This window comes from Meles meles, chromosome 17 (genome assembly GCF_922984935.1).
Source record: "Meles meles chromosome 17, mMelMel3.1 paternal haplotype, whole genome shotgun sequence".
NCBI classification, from domain to species: domain Eukaryota; kingdom Metazoa; phylum Chordata; class Mammalia; order Carnivora; family Mustelidae; genus Meles; species Meles meles.
The window spans coordinates 47,487,789-47,512,975 of record NC_060082.1 but is presented as its reverse complement, the minus strand read 5'-3'; the positions used below and the strand labels follow the sequence as shown (position 1 = coordinate 47,512,975).

The 25,187-nt window shown below is 36.7% G+C and overlaps 1 protein-coding gene across 1 annotated transcript in view; it reads left to right on the top strand.

Annotated features, from left to right (window-relative positions):
* HMCN1 (hemicentin 1) overlaps positions 1-25,187 on the top strand; it is a 498,146-nt gene that overhangs the window by 419,221 nt on the left and 53,738 nt on the right. Inside the window, exons 70-82 of the mRNA XM_045983171.1 lie at positions 799-880; positions 2,264-2,400; positions 7,301-7,442; positions 8,470-8,614; positions 8,994-9,121; positions 9,429-9,585; positions 11,315-11,436; positions 11,628-11,792; positions 13,409-13,516; positions 13,959-14,096; positions 14,226-14,360; positions 18,586-18,855; positions 21,868-22,058. Coding sequence (XP_045839127.1) covers positions 799-880; positions 2,264-2,400; positions 7,301-7,442; positions 8,470-8,614; positions 8,994-9,121; positions 9,429-9,585; positions 11,315-11,436; positions 11,628-11,792; positions 13,409-13,516; positions 13,959-14,096; positions 14,226-14,360; positions 18,586-18,855; positions 21,868-22,058 — 1,920 coding nt within the window. The remainder of the gene's footprint in view (positions 1-798; positions 881-2,263; positions 2,401-7,300; positions 7,443-8,469; positions 8,615-8,993; positions 9,122-9,428; positions 9,586-11,314; positions 11,437-11,627; positions 11,793-13,408; positions 13,517-13,958; positions 14,097-14,225; positions 14,361-18,585; positions 18,856-21,867; positions 22,059-25,187) is intronic.

The following is a 25,187-nucleotide window of genomic DNA, read 5'->3' as shown; positions in this document are numbered from 1 at the left end:
CAGTTTTGAATGTAAGAATTTAAAAATTCACAATATTCTAAGAATGTTCAAGTAGTAAAATAAATGAAAACGGGATTTTTCTGCTTTTCCAAAAGACATTGTTTTTCACAGAAGTAAGATCATCTGTTTTCCAGAGTATATTTTATGCGTACGTAAGCATGGGCTGTGTCTACACAGTGTCAAACATACGAAGGAAGACTAACACTTGCAGTGGAAACTATGCACAGGGTTTTTAAGGAAATGTTTCTGGTTTTAGTCAGGTAATAGTAGATCATGCTGTCAGTCTGACAATTTACAGCCAGATTATATAATATAGCTCTTTTGTTTCCCCACATTTACCAAAGATGCATTCAAAATATGGTATTAATGCACTTTAAGTAACCTGATATTTTATTTGTTTATTAAATAAATTGTATTTCATTTTCTTCAGGAAGATGCCAATTGAACTTGTAAGTCTACCATTTACATCCATGAATACTTATTTGTTCAATAAACATTGTGCGTCTCGTCTGTGACATCTGGTACTAGGTTCTATATATACTTGCCTTTTCTGAGATCATTAAATATACCTAACCTGCAAACATTTTGAGATCAAATATTGAAACCCTCTTAAAACGTAGCTTGGCAGAGAGCTAATCACAAAAGCGAAAGCAGTTTATTAAATTTGATTTGTTGTGCTATCTTCATGATACCTTGTTTCGTGGGAGACTTTATATTCATTCTAGTGAATACTTACTTATTCTCTTCACAAAACCTGACGTGTTAACATTGTGTAATTCACTTATTTGGACTTTGCAGGTGGAGGATACAGGAAGATACACGTGCCTGGCGTCCAGTACTGCAGGAGATGATGATAAAGAATATTTAGTGAGAGTGCATGGTAAATTTGGCAAAATAGCCTGCCATCTATCATATACTAATACCTATCCAGAAGCCATAATTGAAGGAACACAGGGCAACTCCCTAGCACACCATAAGATATGTTTATGTATAAGGAAATATGTATTTTGTAAATCTGATTCTTATATCTCGCTGATCAAGTGCTTTTTGGAAATACTTCAGTGGACTTTCTGACTCATTCATTTGTTTCTGCACAAATAATTCATAGCTCTTTATTTAAAATCATAGACTGTAAATTACAGTAAAGAAGAAAATATATCATCCAGTCTCATTACACAAAGGCTTTTTTGCATACATGTGTGTTCTCACAGAAATGTACCCTACAGCATATAGTATCAAACTTGTTTTTCATCTCTCTTAATGGTTTAATAAACATGTTTTCATGTCAAAAAACGTATCTTTATAACATTTTTTAGTGATGGCCCAGTGTCCCATATTATGAATACGCTATCATTTATTTAATCCATTCCCAATTTTTGGACATTTAAGCTGTTCTTGTATTTTTGCCAGTATGAGGAATACTGTTATAGACATCTTTGTGCATACATATTGGCCTATCGGCCTGTCCCTTTAATTCTTTTATTTTGATAAAATTCTATAAGTACACTTGCTTGATTACACAAACACACATACACATTTAAAGCTTCAAGATTTATTGCCAAGCTACCTTCTAGAAAAGTTGGGCCAATTAGATTCAGGTCAATATTATTTCAACATAGAGATAAGAATTACCATTTATGGAAAGGAACATTTAAAAAGCCAAACAGAAATTACTTATTTCATTGTCATAGCCTAGATGACTAGGCAGCGCAACTTGTCTATATTTTAGGTGCCTCCCTTCCTCCTATGAGCCCTACACACAAATTAGACCTTGCCACTAATTGACATGTAAATTCTGCATATAAAAGTCACATTAAAAAGATATATTTCTGAATATTACGAAACTGTCTACATTTCTCTATATTATGATAGAACAGACCCTGATTTAGTAGTTTGGAAATTTGATGTTCAGAGAAAACTCGTACCAACTGTGGAACCTGGACAAGAAATCCCTTCTTTGTGCCTTAGTTTATTTACCTGTTAAATGGTGATGATATTATGATTATATTACTTAGCCTGTCATTCATGTAACTGTTGGAAGAATTTCATTACTTTATGTATGTGAAAGTACAGAGTAAGACTTTTTTAATAAAAAGTCTACTATGGGTAACCATTTGTACCACAAATTGAACAAGTAATGTCTTAAGTTTATGCCTCTAATTTTGTATAACAGAAGCAACACTTGTTGAAAGTGTAAGATAATTCAGATCATTTTTATGTCTTGTTTATTGAAAGCCTCTGACATGTTTTTTCTCATACCCAGTACCCCCTAATATTGCTGGACCTGATGAGTCCCAGGATTTCACTGTGTTACGGAACAGACAAGTGACATTGGAATGCAAATCAGATGCCGTGCCCCCACCTGTAATCACCTGGCTTAAAAATGGAGAACGGTTACAGGTAAGTTTTGCTAAGTTCCATAAATCCACTTTGAAGGAAAAAAAAAAAATCAGCTGTAGAGTCTTTGGTAGGTAGACAAAACCAAACAACGTCAGGCTACTATTATTTGACATTGGAAGGGTGAGCACAGGGTCTTTCAGTCAGCCTTCTTTTCTCAACCTGTGCTTGGGTAGTTACTAACTAGTTATGAGTAAAAGATAGGTATTCTGATTCAGACACTCTGTAAATTGATGCAAAATGTTATATCCTGGAGCCCATGGATTAAAATTGGATTTGAAACATTCAGCTGTTTCTTTACTTGAGAAGAAAGAAATCATCCAACTCTCAAAAGAACTGACCTGTCCCGCCAAGTCTCACATGGGCAGACTTCTTACTGAATTTTTCTGGAATAAACTGGGGCCTGAGGAGGGACTCCCAGGATCTATGTGATACCTTGGATACCAGGAATATAGAATTGGAATCCTTGAAAAACACACTTATTGGCTCTCTAAAGCTTCCCAAGCTCATGGGGTATCTGTCTGCTATCACAGAGTGTCACAGCCCAGGATCCTGAATAGCCTTTTAGGGTTGGCTCAAAGCTTTGACTTTGAATGTTCTGATTGTTCTTATCCTAGTACTTGTGCTTCCCCTCCCCTCTTTTATTCTTCCTCATCCTGTTTATATAACCTGTGGGTGTTACACTGTGCTAATTATAAAGGAGATTAATGGGGCACCTGTGTGTCTCAGTGGGTTAAAGCCTCTGCCTTCCGCTCAGGTCATGATCCAAGGGTTCTGGGATCGAGCCCTGCATCGGGCTCTCTGCTCAGCGGGTAGCCTGCTTCCTCCTCTCTTTCTCTGCCTGTCTCTCTGCCTACTTGTGATCTCTGTCTGTCAAAAAAATAAATAAAATCTTTTTAAAAAATAAATAAATAAAAGGAGATTAGTCCCCTAACACCTAAGGCAGAAGGACTTCCACCACCACCAAACCATACCAAAGGACTAAAACAAGACTGGATTCTGAGAGTTACTTACATGCCAAATTATTGTCCTCACTTAACCTTCCCGTGCCTCAGTTTCTCTATTTGTTGTGTACCCCCACTATAACGGTGGACACTATAATTGCTGCTGGGATAGATATGACCCTCAAGGAACTCAAAGTCTACTTGAAAAGACATAGAAGTACATCAAAGATTAGAGCATGGATACGACTCAGATGTTAGAGTGAGGTACAGCATTTTATGAAAACAGAGAAGGAGCAAGTAACTGAGACGGCAGGGTAAGGAAAACTCAGGGGAGCCTCTTGGAAAGCACGAGTTCAGTTTTAGATGATGGGTAGATGCTGGGTAGGAAAGAAGAAGGGGATTCTAATCACAGGTAATTGCATCTACAAAGCCATTACAGGAAAAGGAAAGCTGCTCTAGCAGGAATTGCAAAGTATCTTAATGTGGCCAAAGTAGGCCTTGATCAAAATCCTTTGATGATTCCCCACAGATTTCAGGATTCAGGTTAAACTACCCAACTTAGCTCACAAGACCCTTCATATTCTTACTTTTTCTCCACAGTTATATCTCCTGTGTGTCCATTTCAGTCAAAACTATTAGGTGTTCAGAGTCACCTGGGTGGGGCAGTCAGTTAAGCGACTGGCTCTTGGTTTTGGCTCAGGTCACGATCTCAGGGTTGTGGAACTGAGCCCCACGATGGGCTGTGCCCCCATTGCAGAGTCTGCTTAAGATTCTCTCCTTCTCCCCTTCCTTCTCCCTAACTCCCACTCACCTGCCTATGCACTGTCTCTTTAAAAAAACAAAAACAAAAACAAACAAAAAAAAAACCCAAAAACAAAAAACAAAAAAACAACTATTAGTTGTTCATATAGAGACTGAATGAATGTTGGTGATGGACAAGTTAGGCTAATCAATGATCAAGTGATATTAGTTCTGGCACAGGGTGAATTCAACAGTAATGAAAAAAGACGAGTTCAGTTTCAGATATTTTGAGTTTGAATTACCAATATATTACCCAAGTGGAGATTCTGAAAAATACTAAGAAATACGGGTCCCTACTTCATCAAAAACATTTTTGACGTGATAGTCTTCCACGGTATGAGTAGTTGTGAAATCCATAGGTTTGTATGAAGTTGACGAGGAAGCTTCCAGTATGAGATAACCTGTAAATGAAAACAGAGTCTAAGGCACTAATACTAATATTTATAAGGTGAGCAAAGGAAGAAGAAAAGAAGATCAGAACTGAGAGGGAGGACTCAGAGACATAGAATTAAGTACAGGAGACGTTGGTGCACTAAACACCAAGAAAAGGAGAGGAAGTGGTTAACAGAGTCCGTTAAGGTGAAAATTAAATTGTGTCCGCGGTTGTAGCAATACACAGATGTGATTAAAGATCAGAAGAATTGTTCTTCGGTAGAGTGATCAAAGGAAAAGATACGTTACAGTTGTTGCGGGTGTTAAGGAAGAAGAGGGAATGGAAATAATTATGGCATTTTAAAAAAATTTTTTTAAATTTTTAATTAACAGATAATGTATTATTAGCCCCAGGGGTGCAGTTCTGTGAATCGCCAGGTTTACACACTTCACAGCACTCACCCTAGCACATACCTTCCCCAATGTCCATAACCCATATTCTTGAAATATAAAAGAGATTTTATATGTCTATTTACTGAAAGAAAGCAACTGAAGATATAGGAGATGGAGAGGTTTATAAGCAATGTGTGTTGGACAGAGAGGGAATGGGATCCTGGTCACAGATGAAGAGATGAGCCTTGGACAAAAGGCTGACTGTTTTCCACAGAGGTGGAAAGATAGGAAGGTTGAATTCACGTGTCAGGTGGGAGGCGGAGAGAATGCAGGCACAGGGCTCTGGTGCTCGGCATGGAGCAGGAAACAGCAGCAGCAGCTGAGACTGAGTCTGTCTGAAGAAAGAAGTCCGATTTGGAAGAATCACGGGTGGCCAATGAGAAGAGAACCAGGAAAAATTGTCGTGAGACTTGATGGCTTAGCAGACCTTACTGATGTTCATGGGACAAAAACATTATAAGAATCAACTCTGAAATTTTTTATTAGCCTAAAACCCTGCTTTATCCATATAAATAAATTTACAAATATATGTTTTGTAGAACTTAACATACATGTTTAAGAAATCACATATTCTCATCAGAGGTAATAAAATATAATCACTAATAGCTCCCATAGCTATTAGTGGGGGCGCTAGAGAGGGGTGCTGGGTGGTTCAGTCTGTTAAATGTCTACCCTTAGCTCAGGTCATGATCCCAGGGTCGTGGGATCAAGTCCCCCGTTGGGCTCCCTGCTCAGTCAGGGAACTTGCTTCTCCCTCTCCCTCTGCCCTTCCCCGTTTATGTGCTCTCTCTCTCTCTCAAGTAAATAGACAACATGCTAAAAAAAAAAAAATAGGTGTAGAGAAATGGGGCTAAACTGAACATTTTAGCATGAACACTTTTTTCATTAGGAATATACGGTTGACCCTAGAACAACATGGAGGTCAGAGGCACTGACCCCATACACACTCAGTCAGAAGTCTGCATATACTTTGGACAAAATTTTGCTAATAATCTGTTGTTGGCCCAAAGCTTTACCAATAACATTAACTGTCGATCAACACATATTTTGTATGTTATATATGTTATGTAATGTATTTTTACAATAAGGAAAGGAAAATGTTAACAAAATCATGAGGAAGAGAAAATATGTTATAGTACTGCATTGTATTTTTTTTTTTTAAATCCACATATAAATGGACCCATGCAGTTCGAAGGTCAACTGTATATCTATGTGGTACAGAGCCCACATGGCAGAGAAATCTTACTTAGGCTCTCCCTGAAGTAGTTTCTTCTTTGGCTCAACCAGAAAATAGTAGTCGTTGATTCTACCTGGCATTTCTTAATGATTATGAACGTCATGCTTCTTAACTTATACAGAACTACTTGTTTACATCTATTTTTCCAATTAGACTTAATAACAAAGATTAGGTTTCATTGTCTCTATATTCTCATAATTCTTGGTCCCATGCCTGGGCACAAAATAAATGCCTAACAAATATTTGCAGACTAAAATCATTTATTTACTTATTTTTCAAATGTTAAGAGATCATTAGTTTATTAGTCATGGAACTTTCAACTGTAAGTGGCAGAATTCAAACTCAAACCAACAATTTTTTTAAAGATTTTATTTATTTACTTGACAGAGATCACAAGTAGGCAGAGAAGGAAGCAGAAAAAGAGGGAGGGAGGCAGGCTCCCTGCTGAGCAGAGAACCAGATGTGGGACTTGATCCCAGGACCCTGAGATCATGACCTGAGCTGAAGGCAGAAGCTTAACCCACTGAGCCACCCAGGGGCCCCCAACAATTTTTTTTAAAGGCAGTTATGACCTACAGGGATTGGTGAACTTGGGTTTTAGGTATTGCTAGGTCCAGCGGTTCTCCTCGTGTAATCAAGCATCTGTGTTTTTTTTTTTTCTCTGAATCTCAACTCTGCTTGGTTTGTTTTAGATTCAGAGCTGTCCACACATGGTAATAAAACTGCCACCAGCCTATGTCACCCTCACTACCAGAGAGATACAAAAAAAAAAAAGAAAATGTGGTCTTATCCGCCAACACTTCCAACAAAGTCTTGCAGAGGGCTCTCAGGGGCCCAGCATTAGTCACCTGCTCATCCTTGAGTATCCAGATTATTGTGGCCAGGAGAACTGGGAATCTTGATTGTGCCCTTGTCTTAAGCACGCACATAGAAATAGCTCCCAAGGAGTTCTGATCCCAGAGTAATGGTAGGGGGCACAGACAAAGCCTACCGGAAGAGAGACAACCCACAGCTCACTATAGTTACTTTTTGATGTTATAAAGTAATACTCTCTTTTTCTGGTATTTTAATGGTAAATTTTGCTTGCTGAATCTAGGCAACACCTCGAGTACGAATCCTATCTGGAGGGAGATACTTGCAAATTAATAACGCAGATCTAAGTGATACAGCCAATTATACTTGTGTGGCCAGCAACATTGCAGGAAAGACTACAAGAGAATTTATTCTCACTGTAAATGGTAAGAAAAATTAACAGTTGTTTCACAGTTTAAAAATTTAGCCAAGGGCATTCCAAGAAATAGTAACATTTTTATTTCTTAGAGGCACACTCAGTGAATTCTTGTGGTTATCCTATTTTTTCAAAAAGACAACATGTAGTATTTGTATAATTGTTATTATTCAACCCATATTTCAAAAAAATTAAAGATACATTATCTTAGAGGATAATCAACGTCCAGTTGTTATCAACATATCCTGACATTTTGTGTCATTCATATCAGAGTCATTGAGGAAGTCACACTAAGGTTATGGATGACAGGTGGTTCATTATTTAGTTCACCTTTATTCATGTTGGTGTTTGAGTATATATGCACTAGACAGAGACTGCCGTGGGACTGTGATTCTTTCCAATCTAAAATCTAAACATCAAAACTTGCCAATATTTGGGAAGATAATACAGATTTTACCCCATCACAGTCTCTCTGGTTTTTTAATATATAAAACTTCATAGGATATTGGATGACCCACACAACTAATATCTCTAACACTAAAATTAAAATTCAGGTTTTCTATTCCCATATGAACTCAATGATTAATAAAATACATGCTCTGAGACTTACATGATTAATCACAGATGTGCTTTTCATTAGAACAGCCCACTTTCTGTTCTCTATTTAAAGTGAAGTTGTTCCAGTGTTAACATTCTCAGACCATTATTTGGCCAAAGAGAAATAAGAAATATCATCTTTAATTTGCATCAGACCAGAGCTGATGCATGTTCAAGCATCTCTCCTACAAAGCCAGATTTCACACACCATATCGGGGATTTAAAACCTCCTTCCCCCATCCGTGCTTTATTTTTAAACACTGAGTATCTTGAATAAGACTTTAGGAATTAAACCCCAATTCTATTTCTACTAACCTGAATTAGCTGTGGGCAAAGCTATACATTTGACTCAAAGCTAACCTTGTGTTACCTCTTCAGAGTCTTAGTTCAGGCTGTATTGTTGATATGAGTGAAGCTTTCCACGTGCATCTCTTGTGCAGTTCCTCCAAACATAAAGAGTGGCCCCCAGAGTCTTGTCATCCACTTAAATGCGTCAACTGTATTGGAATGCCTTGCTGAGGGTGTGCCAGCCCCAAGGATAACATGGAGAAAGGATGGAGCTGTTCTATCTGCAAGTCATGCAAGGTAACAATTCTGGAAAAGGATGAAAAATACTGTAATAACTGAAGTATGAATCCCTAAATCTTTCCCAGTGTGTTATTTTGGTCTTGTTACATTTAGAATTTGTTCTTTATCTTAATATGAAAATCAAAATATACCATTTTAAAAGCGTCACTCTATGGCGTATGGTCAACACATAATCATAATTCATCCAAGATCACGAGTCCATCTGTTATGCACCTTTGCAGAATATCCCTTTTTTCCACCAAGGGTATTGTAAATTTCTAAAGCAGGAAAAAGACTAAAAGTGGATTTATGTCTTTTAACATACTCTTAGTCAAAATTCAGATAATCAGAAAACAAAAGCTGATTCCAAGAACTTCGCTTGTGTTCCTTCTTGTAGATACTCCATCTTGGAAAATGGATTCCTTCATATCCAGTCGGCGCATGTGGCAGATACTGGGCGATATTTGTGTATGGCTACCAATGCTGCTGGAACAGACCGCAGGCGAATAGATTTACAAGTCCATGGTAAATACACTTGTAGGAACAGTTTCTGATCTTTGGGTTAAATATTCTCTGATGGCCTAAACCTGTGAGTTCATGAAGACCTTGATGTCCAGGGCTATATAAATGTACCATACGCTATTGTGAACAGTCAATACCCATGTTTTCTCCTCATTGTGGCTAGCACCATCACAACACTAAATTCAGAGTCTTCTTGTGTTTGTAACTATGTAGCAAGTTACCAGTGATTAATTTCAATCTGGCAGAAATACATCAGATGGCATACCGCTTGCTGACTATGTTTCCCTCTTATTTGCTGGCTTTATTTTAGTTCCTCCATCCATTGCTCTGGGTCCTACCAACATAACTGTAACAGTAAATGTTCAAACTACTCTGGCTTGTGAGGCTGCTGGGATACCAAAACCATCAATCAGGTGGAGGAAAAATGGGCATCTTCTTAATGTGGACCAAAATCAGAATTCATACAGGTAAGGAATCATTTAACTGAAAAACCCCACCCACTATTTAGAAACACAATTTTAAAAAGAATTAACATTTCATCTCTGTCAATGGGGACAGCATTTATATAAAGTATAAAGAATTAGCTAGTATGTAGAGAATGTATATTTTTCTTAACGTGGAACTAGTTTTTCAGTCTAAAAGCTTGTTCTGAATTATGAGTTCAACTTTTCTATCCATAAGCCCTGTGGATGATGATCAGAGAGAGCTACAAAATTAGATTCCTATTCTGCTTTATTTTTCTTAGCCTCTTTTGGAATTTTATAGAAAGAAAGAATGAAAATATTTGGTATAAGGGAAAAACTATTCTGTAAAAATAATACTACCTATAGCTATAGAATAAAAATCAAATTCTAAACCTTGAAATACAACTTAGGTATTTGGTAGCATGGGTAGGGAGGAAAAACATCCTTTTTCTCCCATTTTTGCATTTCTTCAGCTTTACTTCCAATAGTTCATAATATAAGAGCATATGTTTTTTTAAAAGCTAACACTTTAATCACTAGGAATTTCTTTCTTTCTTTTTTTTAAAGATTTTATTTATTTATTTGACAGAGATCACAAGTAGGCAGAGAGGCAGGCAGAGAGTGAGAGGAAAGCAGGCTCCCTGCTGAGCAGAGATGCGGGGCTCAATCCCAGGACCCTGAGATCATGACCTGAGCTGAAGGCAGAGGCTTTAACCCACTGAGCCACCCAGGTGCCCCAATCACTAGGAATTTCTGATGTTGTAAATGAGGACCATTTCTTGTATCTCAGTTAAGTTAACAGATATCTTGTCAAGGGAATTACCACAATACTAAAAAGAAATGTTCTTGTAGATCTACTTTGATAATAATCAATTCTTATACATTAGGAAATATGAAATGAGGAGTGTTTCACTTGAAATTCTGTTGTTTCTCTCTTTCTCACCCTTTAAACCTTTGGGTACTGGAAGTCTAGTGATTGGAAGATATATACTATGTAGAAAATGTGCAATACCATTAAAGAAAAGCATGTCAAATGTATTCCCATTGAATCGAATCATTTTTATTCTATCAGAGCACACCTTGAAGTAAGGAAATAGATATTTCATTTAGATTTATTTTGAAAAACATATGTACATTTACTAGACCTCTTAAGCATTTGAAGTGATCCAGATCACGTTAGTTTTAGGTTAGAAGTTAGGGAAAAGACTTTTATTGATATATATATATATACTAGGCATCTCAAAAGTGTTCAACACATGTAAGGAGACATGCAAAGCAGGGCAACATGTAAGACAGATGGACTTGTAATTACCAGTCTGTCAACGGAAATAATTGAATGCCAATCTGCAAAATTCGTGACATTAGAGGTAGTTTATGTGAAGAAGTTGAGATGGTTCTGGAATGTATTCTATGTTCAATAAACAGTGGCTGCCATCAGCATACTCATTTTCCTGTATTTCACTTAGGAGAGCATGGTTGATCATGATATAAGCAATCAGAAAATGCAGGAGTCCCTCTTCAAGCAATCCTTCTACACAACTGCTTCCTCTAAATCTCCATGTTGAGGCTCTATTAACCCATTGCCCATACACAAAGAAGTCTGATTCCTCGTTTTAATATGAGGAAAGAATTCCATTTCCTTCAGTTCACAACATGGTACCGTGTTGTGGTTGAAACAACATTTATGAAAATTGACCTGTGGTACATCATTGCTCTGAAATTTCTCTTCTAGGCTCCTTTCTTCTGGTTCACTGGTCATTATTTCCCCTTCTGTGGATGACACAGCAACTTACGAGTGCACCGTGACAAATGATGCTGGGGAGGATAAGAGAACTGTGGATCTCACTGTCCAAGGTAGAACTGGCTTAGTATGTGGATTAACAGTTATTATAATGATGCATTTCATCATCCCACTACTTCCCAAGAGGGCTTCCTTTTCCATTTACTAACTTTCAGTGTAGAAAGAGAAAGATATATGATAAGGCTTTGGAAACCTGTAAGTGTTGGAAATGTGTGCTTCTTAATTACTGTTACTGTTGTTTTAGTTCCACCTTCCATAGCCGATGAGCCTACGGACTTCGTTGTAACCAAACATGCCCCCACTGTAATCACCTGCACTGCTTCAGGAGTTCCATTTCCCTCAATTCACTGGACAAAAAATGGTATAAGACTACATCCCAGGGGAGACGGTTACAGAATTCTGTCCTCAGGTAAGACCAGGCTCAGTCATTATACATCTATGATGAGACTAGTTATTAATGGATGACCTTACCTGGCCTTTTGTTGCACCAAAATAAAAAAATAAAATACATTTCATTCCTAGACTTACACATCTGGGGAAAAAAAAATACAGTTAGAATGGGAAGAGGAACTAGACAAAGGGAGAGAAAAAAAAAAGTCTGAAAACAAAATCACAATAGCTGAATATAATAAGAATGATCACGGGGATTTGAAGTGCATATTTACTAATCCTGAAGTTTCACGAATTCACTGGTTGCCTTTGAGTGAACCACACTCTTTCTATTGGCCAAAAAGAATCTCCCTTCATTTAATAAAGATCTAGTGCCTAAATTTAGTTATATATTCCACTGAGTTTCTGAGGCTATAGAACTGGGAGGGTTTTTGAAGGTTTTTGTTTTCAAGATTTTTGTTTTCAGGGTTTTTATAACTGAGCAGGTAAGGCTGGATGATAAGTGCTAGGATGGATAATTTTTGAGAGTGGAAGTAGCCATCATTTATAGAATTTATGTACTGAAAGAGAAAAGTAATAATTCATCTAAATGAAAATATAGGTAATACGCATTGGTGTTTTGTATTGGGAAGCTACACTAGAGATGAACTAAAGTAGCAGCTAACATCTGGGGTTTTATGCATTTGTGCATATTATTCTAAGGGAATTTGTTTATTTTTTCAATAGAACGGAAATGATGGAAGATTGTTCTCAGGGTAGAACTTGGCTCTCAAAGCCAAGTATTTTGGCTGTCTCTGAAATGTGTATAGATTTGGTAGCAATTAAAATCATAAAATAGAAATTAACTACCCTTCAGCACAAGGTACTGTGTTAAGAGAACACTTTGGAACGTTCTCAAAATATTAAACAAGAGTTACCATATGACCCAACACGCCATTCCTAGGCATCTACCCAGAAAAATGAAACCACATGTCCACACTAAGACTTGTATGCAAATGTTCATACAGCATGATTCACAATAGAGAAAGTAGAAACAATCCAAATGTCCATCAACTGATGAAAGAATAAACAAAATGTGGCTAATCCACACAATGAAATTCTATTTTTCAATAAAGTGGAATAAAAATACTGGCGCATGCTACAACAGATGAAACTCAGAAACTGCTCACAGTGAAAGAAATCAGACACAAAGGACAGCTGTATGATTGCATCCACATGAAATGTTCAGAAAAGGCAAATATATGAAGAAGAAGAAGAAATTCGTAATTGCATGGGGCTGGGGCTGGGAATGAGAAGTGACTGTAAATGGAAAGAGATTTCCATTTAGGGTAATAGAAATGTTCTCAAAATTAGCTTGTGAGAGTTGCATGACTCTGGAAAGATACTAAAATCATAAAATTGTACATTTAAATGGGTGAATTTTATGGCATATAAATTTTGCGTAAATAAAGCTATTAATAATGATCAAAAGGCACTGCGCTAGGCCCTTCAGGGGGTACAAGTATGAGTATAAGCCAAGCGTCACTGTGCTATGGTGGTGAAAACACAAAATCAGAGTGACATAGTTTATCGAGCCAGAAAAATGGTTACAGAAAAATGGATGTTCTATATACATAAATACTTTTTCCTTTTTAGGAGCAATTGAAATATTTGCCACTCAGTTAAACCATGCCGGAAAATATACCTGTGTTGCCAGGAACGCAGCTGGTTCTGCACATCGACATGTGACCCTTTATGTCCAGGGTATGGAAGGTCATTTAATTCATTAAAAACTTGTTTTTTCTTCAAGTCATATTTATTCTTAAAAGGATGCACTGTCTAGACTTATGAACCACAGTAATATCTGGGGGATATGAAAGACTGATAAATATTTTTCAATATTTTTCAATAAATGAAGAAAAGCATACAGATGAAAAATCACACAGAACAACCCCTAAATTATTTTTTTCTTGAACGTCTATAATCTGTGCCTGCTTCTAGTCTCCTAATGGAGTTCTTCTAATGGAATCTGCCTACGGAAGCAAGACTCAAAAAAAATGTAATGTGGCCAATGTTCTCCTTTCCTCTGGAGATTCAAATCACTAATAACATTGAAATAGGAATCCAGGCATGATTAACTTCATGGCTACTTTTAGACAATTCTGCCACTAACTGGTGCCATTGCTTTTTCTGCTGGTTCCTATAGAGCCTCCAGTCATTCAGCCTCAGCCAAGTGAACTCGACGTCATTGTAAACAATCCCATCTTATTACCGTGTGAAGCAACAGGGACCCCCAGTCCTTTCATTACTTGGCAAAAAGAAGGCATCAATGTCGTCACTGCAGGTACCTACCACTGTTTCTATCAAGAAAATTACAGCAAATCAGTGTTTCACAATTCAGAAGTCAGGATGATTTTTTTAATGAAAAAAATTTTAATAAAAATTCTTCTCTGTGCTTTCATAACTGATGCAGGCAAAAGCCACGCAGTTCTTCCCGCCGGCGGCTTGCAGATCTCCAGAGCTGTCAGAGAAGATGCTGGTACTTACATGTGCGTGGCTCAGAATCCAGCTGGTACAGCCTTAGGCAAAATCAAATTAAATGTTCAAGGTACCTAAATAGTAAATTTCTATGTCTTTGTTGCAAAGATGCTTGTAACAAGGTGTACACCAAAAGTTCATCTATCTAAAATAACGATGCTACCATAGTTCTCAACATTCTCATATTACGTTATACAATGTGTTTTTTCAGTTACCCTTATGAAGAAGAAAATTTAATGCTTGGGGGTTTCTGGGTCATTGTTTATATAAGAAAACTGAGGCATCTCATGGTATTTTGTATTTCTCTGAACTTCATATGGTACTCTGTTTCGTTGTAGCACATGCTTAAGGTAACTTTTAAAACCAATCTCTTCATAATACCACATTGGATACATTTATGAAACACTAGGTTCTAATATCCATTTAAAAACAAATCATACATTTTTAAAAATCATACATAAAAGATCATAAAACAAAAAAATTGCAGTTTCAGTTAACCAACTTGATGGGAAAAAATTATTTTGTAGACAAAGCAGGGTCTTTTCACATTTAATGGTTATTTTCTTGATATAATATTCGTATCTTGCATGTATTATTTTTGTGACCTGGAAGTAGGTTCTGAGCTTCTGAATTTGCATTAGCTGATTTCAAATTTCCGTAAAGTATGATTTTCCTATGGTATATTATTGACTATAGTAAAGCTTACTTAACTGTACATTATAAATCTAATTTCTTTATATCGCTAACATTTTCTCAACAAATATTTATTGCATCAATAAGTGGAAATACATTGACCCTTCCCTTATGGTGGGCAGAAGGGAAAAAACTTAACTACCACAATAAATGAAATAATTATGAATTCTGACATATGCTAAGCAGAAAAAAAAAGGCTGAGATGGGGAAGAATGGGGAAATGTGGAGACCATGTAACATGAGTGGTTAAAGTAGGCTTTAAGAAGTAGGCTTCTCCAAAGGGGTACCGTTTTGGCCGAGACCCGAGTGATAAGCTAGGATGGACCTTGCAAATGTGGCAGCGTGTCCAAGGGAGAGAGGACAGCACATGCGGTGGGCCCACAGCAGGAGAAAATAAGGAAAGAAACCTGGCAAATGTGGTAGAGAGTGATGGAGGAGAAGGTTGGCAAAACGTAAAGGAAGTCAGAAAACGTGAGCCAATACATAGAAGGTCGGAAGGACCACAGGAAGTTTAAAGTTTCTTCTCTGTGCAGTGGGAGACTTTAAGGGTTTAGCCAAGATGCTCATTTGGTTTTAGGAAGATCTCGTTTGGGGCCATGTAGATGATGAAGGAGCAAGACTGGAGCCGAAGGTGCTATTCAGGTCCTCACGGCAGCGTGTTACAGCCTGGCTGGAAGGGAGAGTGGCTATGTAAGTCACAAGGGTAAATGGAAAAAGAGGTGGCTTTAAGATACTTCCAGGAGGTGTAACTGCCAGGAGGAGTGATGAATCAGATTTGGGAGGTTAGGAAAAGAGAGGAATTAATGATGTTTCCTGGGCTTCGGGCTTGAGATAGTGAGTAGATAGATGATAGTGCCATGGGGAAATGATAATGCAAGGGGGAGGAACTGGCTTTGGAGGAAGGAAAACATAATTTCTGATTGATCCTATGAGTTGTGGGAAAGTATGACAAATCCTAATAGAGATATCAAATTGAGTTGAATATTTATGGATTCAGAGCTCAAGGGAGAAATAGAGTGTAAGATATAAATTTGGAAGTAATCAGTGTATTTTAATCCACAAGACTGGATCAGAATTTGTACAGAGAAAAGAGCTAAGGATAAAGACCCATCATTCTGCATTGTTTAAAGGTCTGAGAAAAGAGAGGATGCTGGAGAAGAGTACAAAGGAGGAGGCAGAGATGTTACCGGGAAACTTGATGGAGGCTAGGAGAGGAGAGTGTTTCAAGAAGGGAGTGGACGCTTTGTTGAATGGAAGTGAGAGATCAATTGGATAAGAACCAATAAATAATCATTGGTTTTGGCAACATGGAGGTCATGGAAAGAACATTTCCATTTGCAGGGATTTTTCCTTCACTAATTGATTAAAATTATTGATATGAGCAATTACAGGACAAAGAAACACATTAAATGATTAATAACATTTCAACATTTCAAAAGCAAACAGAGATAACTGCACGCTTTAGAGGCATGAAAATTCTGAAACCAATCTCCCTCCTTGTACATACAGTATGTAATGGAAAGCACAAACACAACCAAATAAGGTTAGCTGATACGGTTATTCATAATTTTTTTCACAACTTGTTGATTTCATTTTACTCATCACTACTAGTGTTTTTAAGATTTGGTCTCAGAATGTCTAGGTGGCTCAGTTGGTTAAGCATCTGACTTCAGCTCAGGTCATGATCTCAGGGTCCTGGATCAAGCCCCACGTCTGTTTCTCCCTCTCACTCTGCCCCCCACCCACTCTTGCACACACACACTCTCTTGTTCTCTCTCAAATAAATAAATAAAATCTTTAAAAATAAATAAAATAAAATAAGATTTTATTTTGTGGTTGACCATTTCTCCATAACCGTGGAGACACAGCAGATAGTTCTAGGTCCTCAGAACTTGCTACACACAGGGCATTACTTGGCTCAGTGGAGCTCTCAGAGATCTCATTTCTGATTCATTTCCCAGGTAGTATGTGGTAATAATCAACATTATTTGCCTTGGTGGTATAGCTCAGTGGTAGAGCATTTGACTGCAATATTATTTGCCTTGTTTCTCTCTTTAGCTTTCTGAATGGGTAGTAGTTTGTTTTGGTTTGTTTGTTTGTTTGTTTGTTTTTGTGGGTTTTTCCCGCACATGCTGAAAGGGATATTTTTACTGTCATTGTTGTTCTCTGCACCTTGTCACTGTCTCTAGACTTGTATTGACACAGATGAATCATACTCTTCTTTCTTTCCTGTGTGCTTGTGGTCGGTTATTCCTGGCGTGTGCTCGATTGTTCTCTTATAATCATTTAATATTTTTTTGAGGCTCAGTAAACTATCCGGGCCATACCTAATTGGTAATCAACCTACTGGAAACATCGAGAACGCCTTATCGTAAGCTCTTCCACAGCTTTCAGAAGAAGTGGGAAGAGTTTTGTATATATAATTCTTTTCCATGATCTACTCATTTATTTATTCAGTCATTCAAGCAATACTTTGTTAAATATAGCCGCTGTATTTGAGATACTAAGCACGGTAGGAATACTTGAGTAAAAGTATCTCTGAGCCGTTGAATAATTTCCAAACCTTGAAGGGGTCTAGTCTGAAAGTTTAAGTAGCTGAAGTGAATCTCATAATACAGTATATTAAATAAAATGCCTCTGTTGACACAACCTAAAACTTTTAGACATGCAGTACCTCAGGAATACATGTTTATGTTTCATTTAAAATTATCATTTATATTTGTTGGCTATGCTGGCAGTAATTTTCTGAAAATGGCTCAAAGAATTTTCTTTTCCCAGTGGAGAGGTTCCTCAAAAGGTTAAAAATAGAGCTACCCTATAACCCAGCAATTGCACTACCGGGTATTTACCCCAAAGATACAGATGGAGTGAAAAGGAGGGCCACATGCACCCCAGTGTTCCTAGCAGCAATGTCCACTATAGCCAAACTGTGGAAGGAGCTGAGATGCCCTTCGACAGATGAACAGATAAAGAAGATATGGTTCATATACACAATGGAATAGCACTCAGCCATCAGAAGGGATGAATACCCAACATTGGCATCAACATGGGTGGGACTAGAAGAGATTATGCTAAGGGAGATAAATCAAGTGAGAAAGACAATTACATCGTTTCACTTTTTGTGGAACATAAGGAATAGCATGGAAGACATTAGGAGCAGGATGGGGGAAATGAAGGTGGGGAAATCGGAGGGAGAGCCAAACCATGAGAGACTGTGGACTCTGGGAAACAAATTGAGGGTTTTAGAGGGGAAGGTGGGGTGGGGGTGGGGGGAATGGGTGAACCTGGTGATGGGTATTAAGACGGGCACATATTACATGGAGCACTGGGTGTTACGTGCAAACAATGACTCTTGGAACACTCATCAAAAACTAATGATGTACTGTATGATGACTAACCTAAGGTAATAAAAAAAATTTTAAGAAGGAATTTTCCAGTGAAAACAAAGTGTAGTGATCCTTTGATTGATAATATGGTGAAGTCGGGATTTCATTTCTTTCTGTGACTTCCCTTTGCTAGAGTGGTACTGTCAGTGTCTAAATGTGGTGTCTAAATGGTACCATTATGCTTTTAAGATGAAGTTTACACTTTGTATCTTTCAGTTCCTCCAGTCATTAGCCCCCATCCAAAGGAATATATCACTGCTGTGGATAAGCCCATCTCCCTACCGTGTGAGGCAGATGGCCTCCCACCCCCTGACATTACCTGGCACAAAGATGGGCATGCGGTTGTGGAATCGGTCCGCCAGCGCATCCTCAGCTCTGGCGCTCTGCAGATAGCGTTCGCTCAGCCTGATGATGCCGGCCAGTACACGTGCATGGCAGCAAACGCAGCAGGATCGAGCAGCACAAGCGCCAAGCTCACTGTCCATGGTAGGTTATTTAACATGAATTATTTCAATCAGCTACATTGCCAAGGCAAAGAGAGAAGACCATTGAGAAGAAATAGGATGAAAGTCGAAGTCATGCAAAACCAGCAATCCAAAGTGGAGTGTGTGTGGGGTGTGTGTATGTGTGTGTGTGAGTGAGTGTGTAGCGTGTAGGTATACTTACTCTTCTAATATAATATGGAGGCTCTGATTATTGCTGTGGGCAAAAGAAAGGCTGTGATCAAATGCATGTGTGAGAAAGAAAGATTTTATTAAGATAGCCAAAATAATTAATGTGTTGCCAATCATCCCCTCATCTTGTGGTTATTAGTATTTATACTTTGGCTGTAGATCCCATTTATGGGGTTCGTTTGTGTCTTGTGACTATTCTGCTTATTTCTCAACTTGCAAATGGTCTTCACTCAAAACTAATCTCCATATGAGCTACATTATTTAGTGTTAACCTGATGAGAGTTGGAAATCTGTTCATTATTTAAAATAGCAAAATATTTACAAGTATATTTTTATAACAGAAAAAATCTTTTTTTCTTTGTATTCAGACAACTAAAAAAATACCTAAGAATCAGCATTGAAATATTTTCATTGTTTTTTTGTTTTATTTTATTTTATTTTTGTTGTGTTATGTCACTCACCATAAAATACATCATTACTTTTTGATGCAGTGTTCCAAGATTCATTGTTTAGGTACAAAGTACAATACCCAGTGCTCATTGTTAATGAAGTTTTTAAAGATTAAAATACCTATTAATATCAGTGTGAGGACACAATAAGTAAATTAAACTCTTTCCAGCTACTGTTTTCAGAGGTAACTCTTGTAAAGATGAGCCTTTGCTTTTTCCTTTTTTAAAAATTTGTGAAGCCTCTTTTTTTATGCTCCAGGTGTGTTTGAATTTCCTCTGACTTCATAGTTAAAGTGATTATTTCAAGCAGACACAATTTTAATTGAATAAATAAATAATAACCCAAATTTTAAATCACCATTTATGAGTTTTTAAAATATTTCCCCTGGTTTATACGTGCTTTCAGTTCATATAATTGAATGAATCAATACACATTAGTTCTTTAGGCTCAAATAAATAATACTCCTCTTTTTCAAATTTGTATAAAGTTTACCAAAATTAACCTTATACTAAACAACAAAGCAATCATTAGTAACTTAAAAATAAGGTTAAAATTCCTTCCCACAATACAATAAAGCTGGAAACATGTAACAAACTTTTAATGCCTAAACCCCAACCCCAGGCAAATTTAAAAATACCATTCTAGTTAACAGGTAGGTCAAAGAATATGTTTTCATTTTCCTACTATTTAGAAAATAATAAAAATAAGGATATTACATATCAAAATGTATGGTGTGTGGGCCAAAGTTAAAATCAAATGTAAAGTCATAACCTTAAAATTTTCATTTTGAAAAAGAAGGAAGTAAATGTACTAATGTTATAACTTCATCGCCACTAGTAAAATTGAAATATCAACCCCAAGAATTTTAAAAAAATGATAAAAATACAATATAAATTAATTAAAAATGGATCAAATATTTACAACATACCATTCAACAAAATAGATTTGTGTGTTTTCCCTATAATCTGTTTGTGTGTATATTTATTCATATATGGTTTATATATTTATTCATATACTAAAAAAATAATTTTTGCTAAATACAACTTTTGTCCTATCACTTTTCAGAATGTCATTAAAATTGATCTATTTCTTACTGATATGTTTGAATAATTGCAAAGGTAATAGTTTTTTGGAGGGGAGTGTATTTTTAGTTTTTGAGCCAACTATCCTTAACACGTTTTAAGCCTTTTCTTTAGAAGTAAATAACTTAAATCCAAGTCCACTAAGGTATTTGTTTGTGTATTTATATAGTCTGTTGATCTTTTTATATTGCCTAAATTCCAGTCCAAAAAAAATTTAAGGCATATGAAGTATTTGCGTAGAGTTCTGAAATCACTATAAAATTTCCTCTAAAAGCTGAATTAAACGTCTTGACATGGTTCTACTTTTATTTGTTGTAACACATAAAATACTACAATAAATATTTTTTTCCATAGCACTTTGTGATATTCAATATGGGGTGAGTGCTTTACAGTGTTTTAAACTCGTGACTTTTATTAGTTTGCTCTCACAGTATATGTGTGATACAAATCCAATGCTTATACAACTACGGAAGAATTTTTGGATTTTGTTGCTCTAGTTTGTTTTACTTCACTAAAATAAGTAGTGAAGTAAGAAACTTCAGTAAGAGAAAGTTAAGAAGGGGGAGCTGGGTGGCTCAGTTGGTTAAATGTCTGCCTTTGGTTCAGGTCATGATCCCTGGGTTCTGGGATTGAGCCCCACATCTGGCTTCCTGCTCAGCGGGGAGCCTGCTTCTCCTCCCTCTCCCTGCTGCTCTCTCTGTGTCAAAGTTTGTATCTCTCTGTGTTAAATAAATTAATTTTAAAAATCTCTAAAAAAAAAAGAGAGAGAGAGATGGAAATTTAAGAAGCGAAATAAAATCTAATCTAGTTTTATGTAATTTGCTTAGAAACTAATTATGAGGGGCGCCTGGATGGCTCAGTTGCTAAGCGTCTGCCTCTGGCTCAGGTCATGATCCCAGGATCCTGGGATCGAGCCCCACATCAGGCTCTCTGCTTGGCGGGAGGCCTGCTTCTCCCTCTCCCACTACCCCTGCTTGTGCTCTCTCTATGTCTCTCTCTCTCTCTCTCTCTCTCTCAAATAAATAAAATCTTAAAATTGAAAAAAAAATTGAAAAAAAATTAAAAAAAAAAAGAAACTAATTATGAATGTATTCAACAAGTTCAAATCCAGTAGAGTTCTTGCTATAGGTATCTTTCATGGTAACAAACAAACAATAACTTAATACATTTTATTTTACTATTTCCATCAAAATTATCCTCAGAAGAGTCTTTTGTGTGTGAATATTCTGTGCAAATGAGGATATTATTGAAGTCAACATCCTAAATGACTATCTTTTTTAAACTCTTCTTAGTACCTCCTAGAATCCGAAGTACAGAAATACACTACACGGTCAATGAGAATTCACAAGCCATTCTTCCATGCATGGCTGATGGAATCCCCACACCAGCAATTAACTGGAAAAAAGACAATGTTCTTTTAGCTAACTTGTTAGGAAAATATACCATTGAACCCTATGGAGAACTTATTCTGGAAAATGTTGTGGTAAGTTTAATAGATGTGAATTGGTAATTCACCCTTTTACTTTTAGTAACTCAGCCTGGAAATATATTCTTTAATAATGAAAGAAAAACACTCTTACAAATTCAGGCCAAAAAATGAATTTTACACATGTTTCATTTTATGGCCCAGGTCTAAGAATAATATTTTAACAGATAGTAGGAACTCATAAATGGCCTCCTTCTAAAATTATTTTACTTTTGTGGAAATCCGTTTATCAGGAAAAATTCTAAGTTCCTCTGTTATGTTCCATGCATGTAACCAAGTATAAGAATGATTAGAAGACAGGAGATATAAGAATGTCTGATGATGTAGTATTAAGCAGATATGAAAAGCAATTTTTCTGTTCTTTTCAGAATTTTGAATAACCCTTTCTAATCTTTGACAAGGAAATTAAAGTCTTAGGGATCTATGCAAGCTAAGGTTTTTGTTCTTACGTGGTACTGACCCAGTTTACACAACAGTAGCTGTCAGAAGCATCTCAGTTTTTCAGTGGTCTCCCAACTGAAGAGGAATCAATGTATGTACACTACATGACTTTTGAAAAAATTTACTGTGTGGTTTGAGAGTATCAATACTTGGTACCAAATATGAAACATGATTAAAATGTGAATCACTTTCAGGGCTTTTGTGCATATCTTATTCCTATTCCTTGCCCTTCAAAATACCTAAACTTCATTACAAAATCTTTGTGGAATTAAATTTGAACAGAATAAAGGAATAAAATTGATTACATTCATTTTACAGTGTAATTTCGGCCGTTAGCCAGACTCCTGGGATTATCAGGTAAATAACCCTAGTAATTGGCTGTGCCACTAGGGTGCTAACTCAACCACAGGTGCCAGCAAAAATTGTATTTATTCAAATCAGTTATAAAATGTGCCATTATTTTAGGTACCACTAAGAAAGAAAAAGTACAGTTAAGTAAACTAGAGAAGGTCATCAATTTTTAAATTGTATCCCAGTTTCACGGATATGAAAACTTAAAAATGTTAATTTTAGAACTGATAAAATAAGGATAAATTCATTTGCTTAAGTTAGTAAATGTCTTTAGTGAGATTACCCCCAGGCTCAGGAATGTTGGATTTGGGCCCATTATTACACTTATAGACTAGAAGGAATTAAAGGAGAAAGAAAAGTTTAGACTTTTAATGGGACAATGGCTCAGATATGTTAAAAAACAAAACAATAAAGTAGTTTATAAATACCAGATGAAGGATTCAAATGATAAATAGAGATCTACTTGTGAATAGTATGTACCATCCAGATTTTAAATGCTTCACTTTCATAAAATCCTTGATTGTAAGCTTCAATTATTATAACTTGAGAATCTAAGAATAGCTAAGTGATATGGAGGTGGGGAGACCTTTATAGAGAATATGATTTATTCTTGTTTGCCCTTTAAAAAAAAGTATGCAGCCAACCAAATTTAGATTATATCTACTATTAGTGATAACAATTTTTATGCTACATCTCTAAGCAATCAATTCTTTATTGTTTCAATGCAAAAATATGTATTTTTATATATGATTATATAAAGTCTGCAGTGGGACTTAATGCATTCAGAAGCATTCAACAATTAATTCAACAAATATTTATTGAATACCTTCTGTGTGACCAGAACTTATTTATGCACTAGTAATACATGAGGGGAAAAAAGACTCAAAGATCCCTGCCTTCATGCAGTTTATTTCTAGAGGAGGGAGATAGACAATGAAAAAAATAATAAAAATATATAGAATAATAATAAATAATGTGTATAATAAGTCAGAAGAAAATAAGAAGTATGAAAAATAAAAAACAGTAAAGGGGATCAGAATTTGGAGGGTCACTGGTTACATTTTTTTTAATAGGATAGTCAGGGTGAATCTCCTTTAGGAAGGGACATTGAGTAAAACTTGAAGGAAGAGCATGAGAAGCAGGTAGAACTGGGATGTTTCTCTCTCAGATATCTACAGGAAAGAACTTAAGGTGGGAACACACCTAATATATTGGAGGAACAGGAGCCTAGTAAAAGCAAGAAAGAAAAATAATCAAAAAAGAAACAAAGAAAAGAAAACGGAGACTGGATCATGTAGTGTCTTGTAGATTATAACATTTCACTTTTTACTCTAGAAAAAATTGGAATCCAGTGCAGGTTTTGAGCCTGGGATCAATGTTATCTGCCTTAGTTTTCTGCAATACTACATTGACTATTATAATGAGCAGAGGCAAGGGAGAAGCAGAAAGACCTGTTGGGAAGATGATTTGGAGTCCGAGGAGAGATTATGCTGACAGAGAAGGGGTGGGAAGGGGCTGGATTCTGCATATACTCTGAAGCTAGGGTTTCCTAGCTAGACTGCCACTACAATGTGAAAAAGAAAAGAGTACAGATGACTCAGATGCCTGAGAATAAAAGGCATTAACAACCGGAAGGACAAAATAGCCATCAACTGAAATGATGAAGGCTACCGATGAAACAGGATGGTGAAAGGGAAAGTCAGGGTTCCATTTTGGACATGAGTTTGAGAAGTCTTTTGGTCATACCAGCAGAGAGGTAAAATGGGAAGTTCAGCGTAGCTGGCGTTTGGAAGAAAGATCTGGGCTACAAATACTGGTACTCCTCAGAGTATACATAGTATTTAAAACCATGAGATTGGATGACATCACTAAGGAACCAAGTGTAGGTAGAGAAGAGGACTGAAAACTGAGCCCTCTTGCATGCCAACATCAAGACGTTAATAATGAAGGGAAGCCAGGAAAAAAAAAAAATGGAAATGGAGCAACCAGTGAGGTAGGAAGGAAACTAGGAGAAGGGGGTAGCCAAGTGAAGACATAGTTTCAGAGGGTGTCAAATGATGCCATCCCGGTACATCTAGTAAGATGAGTGCCAAGACTGGCCATTGCATTTAGCAAGTGAAACTTCAGAATTGCAGGTACTGTTGCCTATATCCTTTCCATCTCCTTTGATAATTTTGGTGGTCTTCGGTGCCACGTTACCAAGACAGACGGCTATGCTGTCAAGATGCTACCAACCTTTGAAATTATGTGTTCTTTATTTGTACATTGTAGAGCTGCAATACACTTGATGTCTAGTAAACGAGAGCTTTTGTAAAGTTTTCTGGATCTTATTAC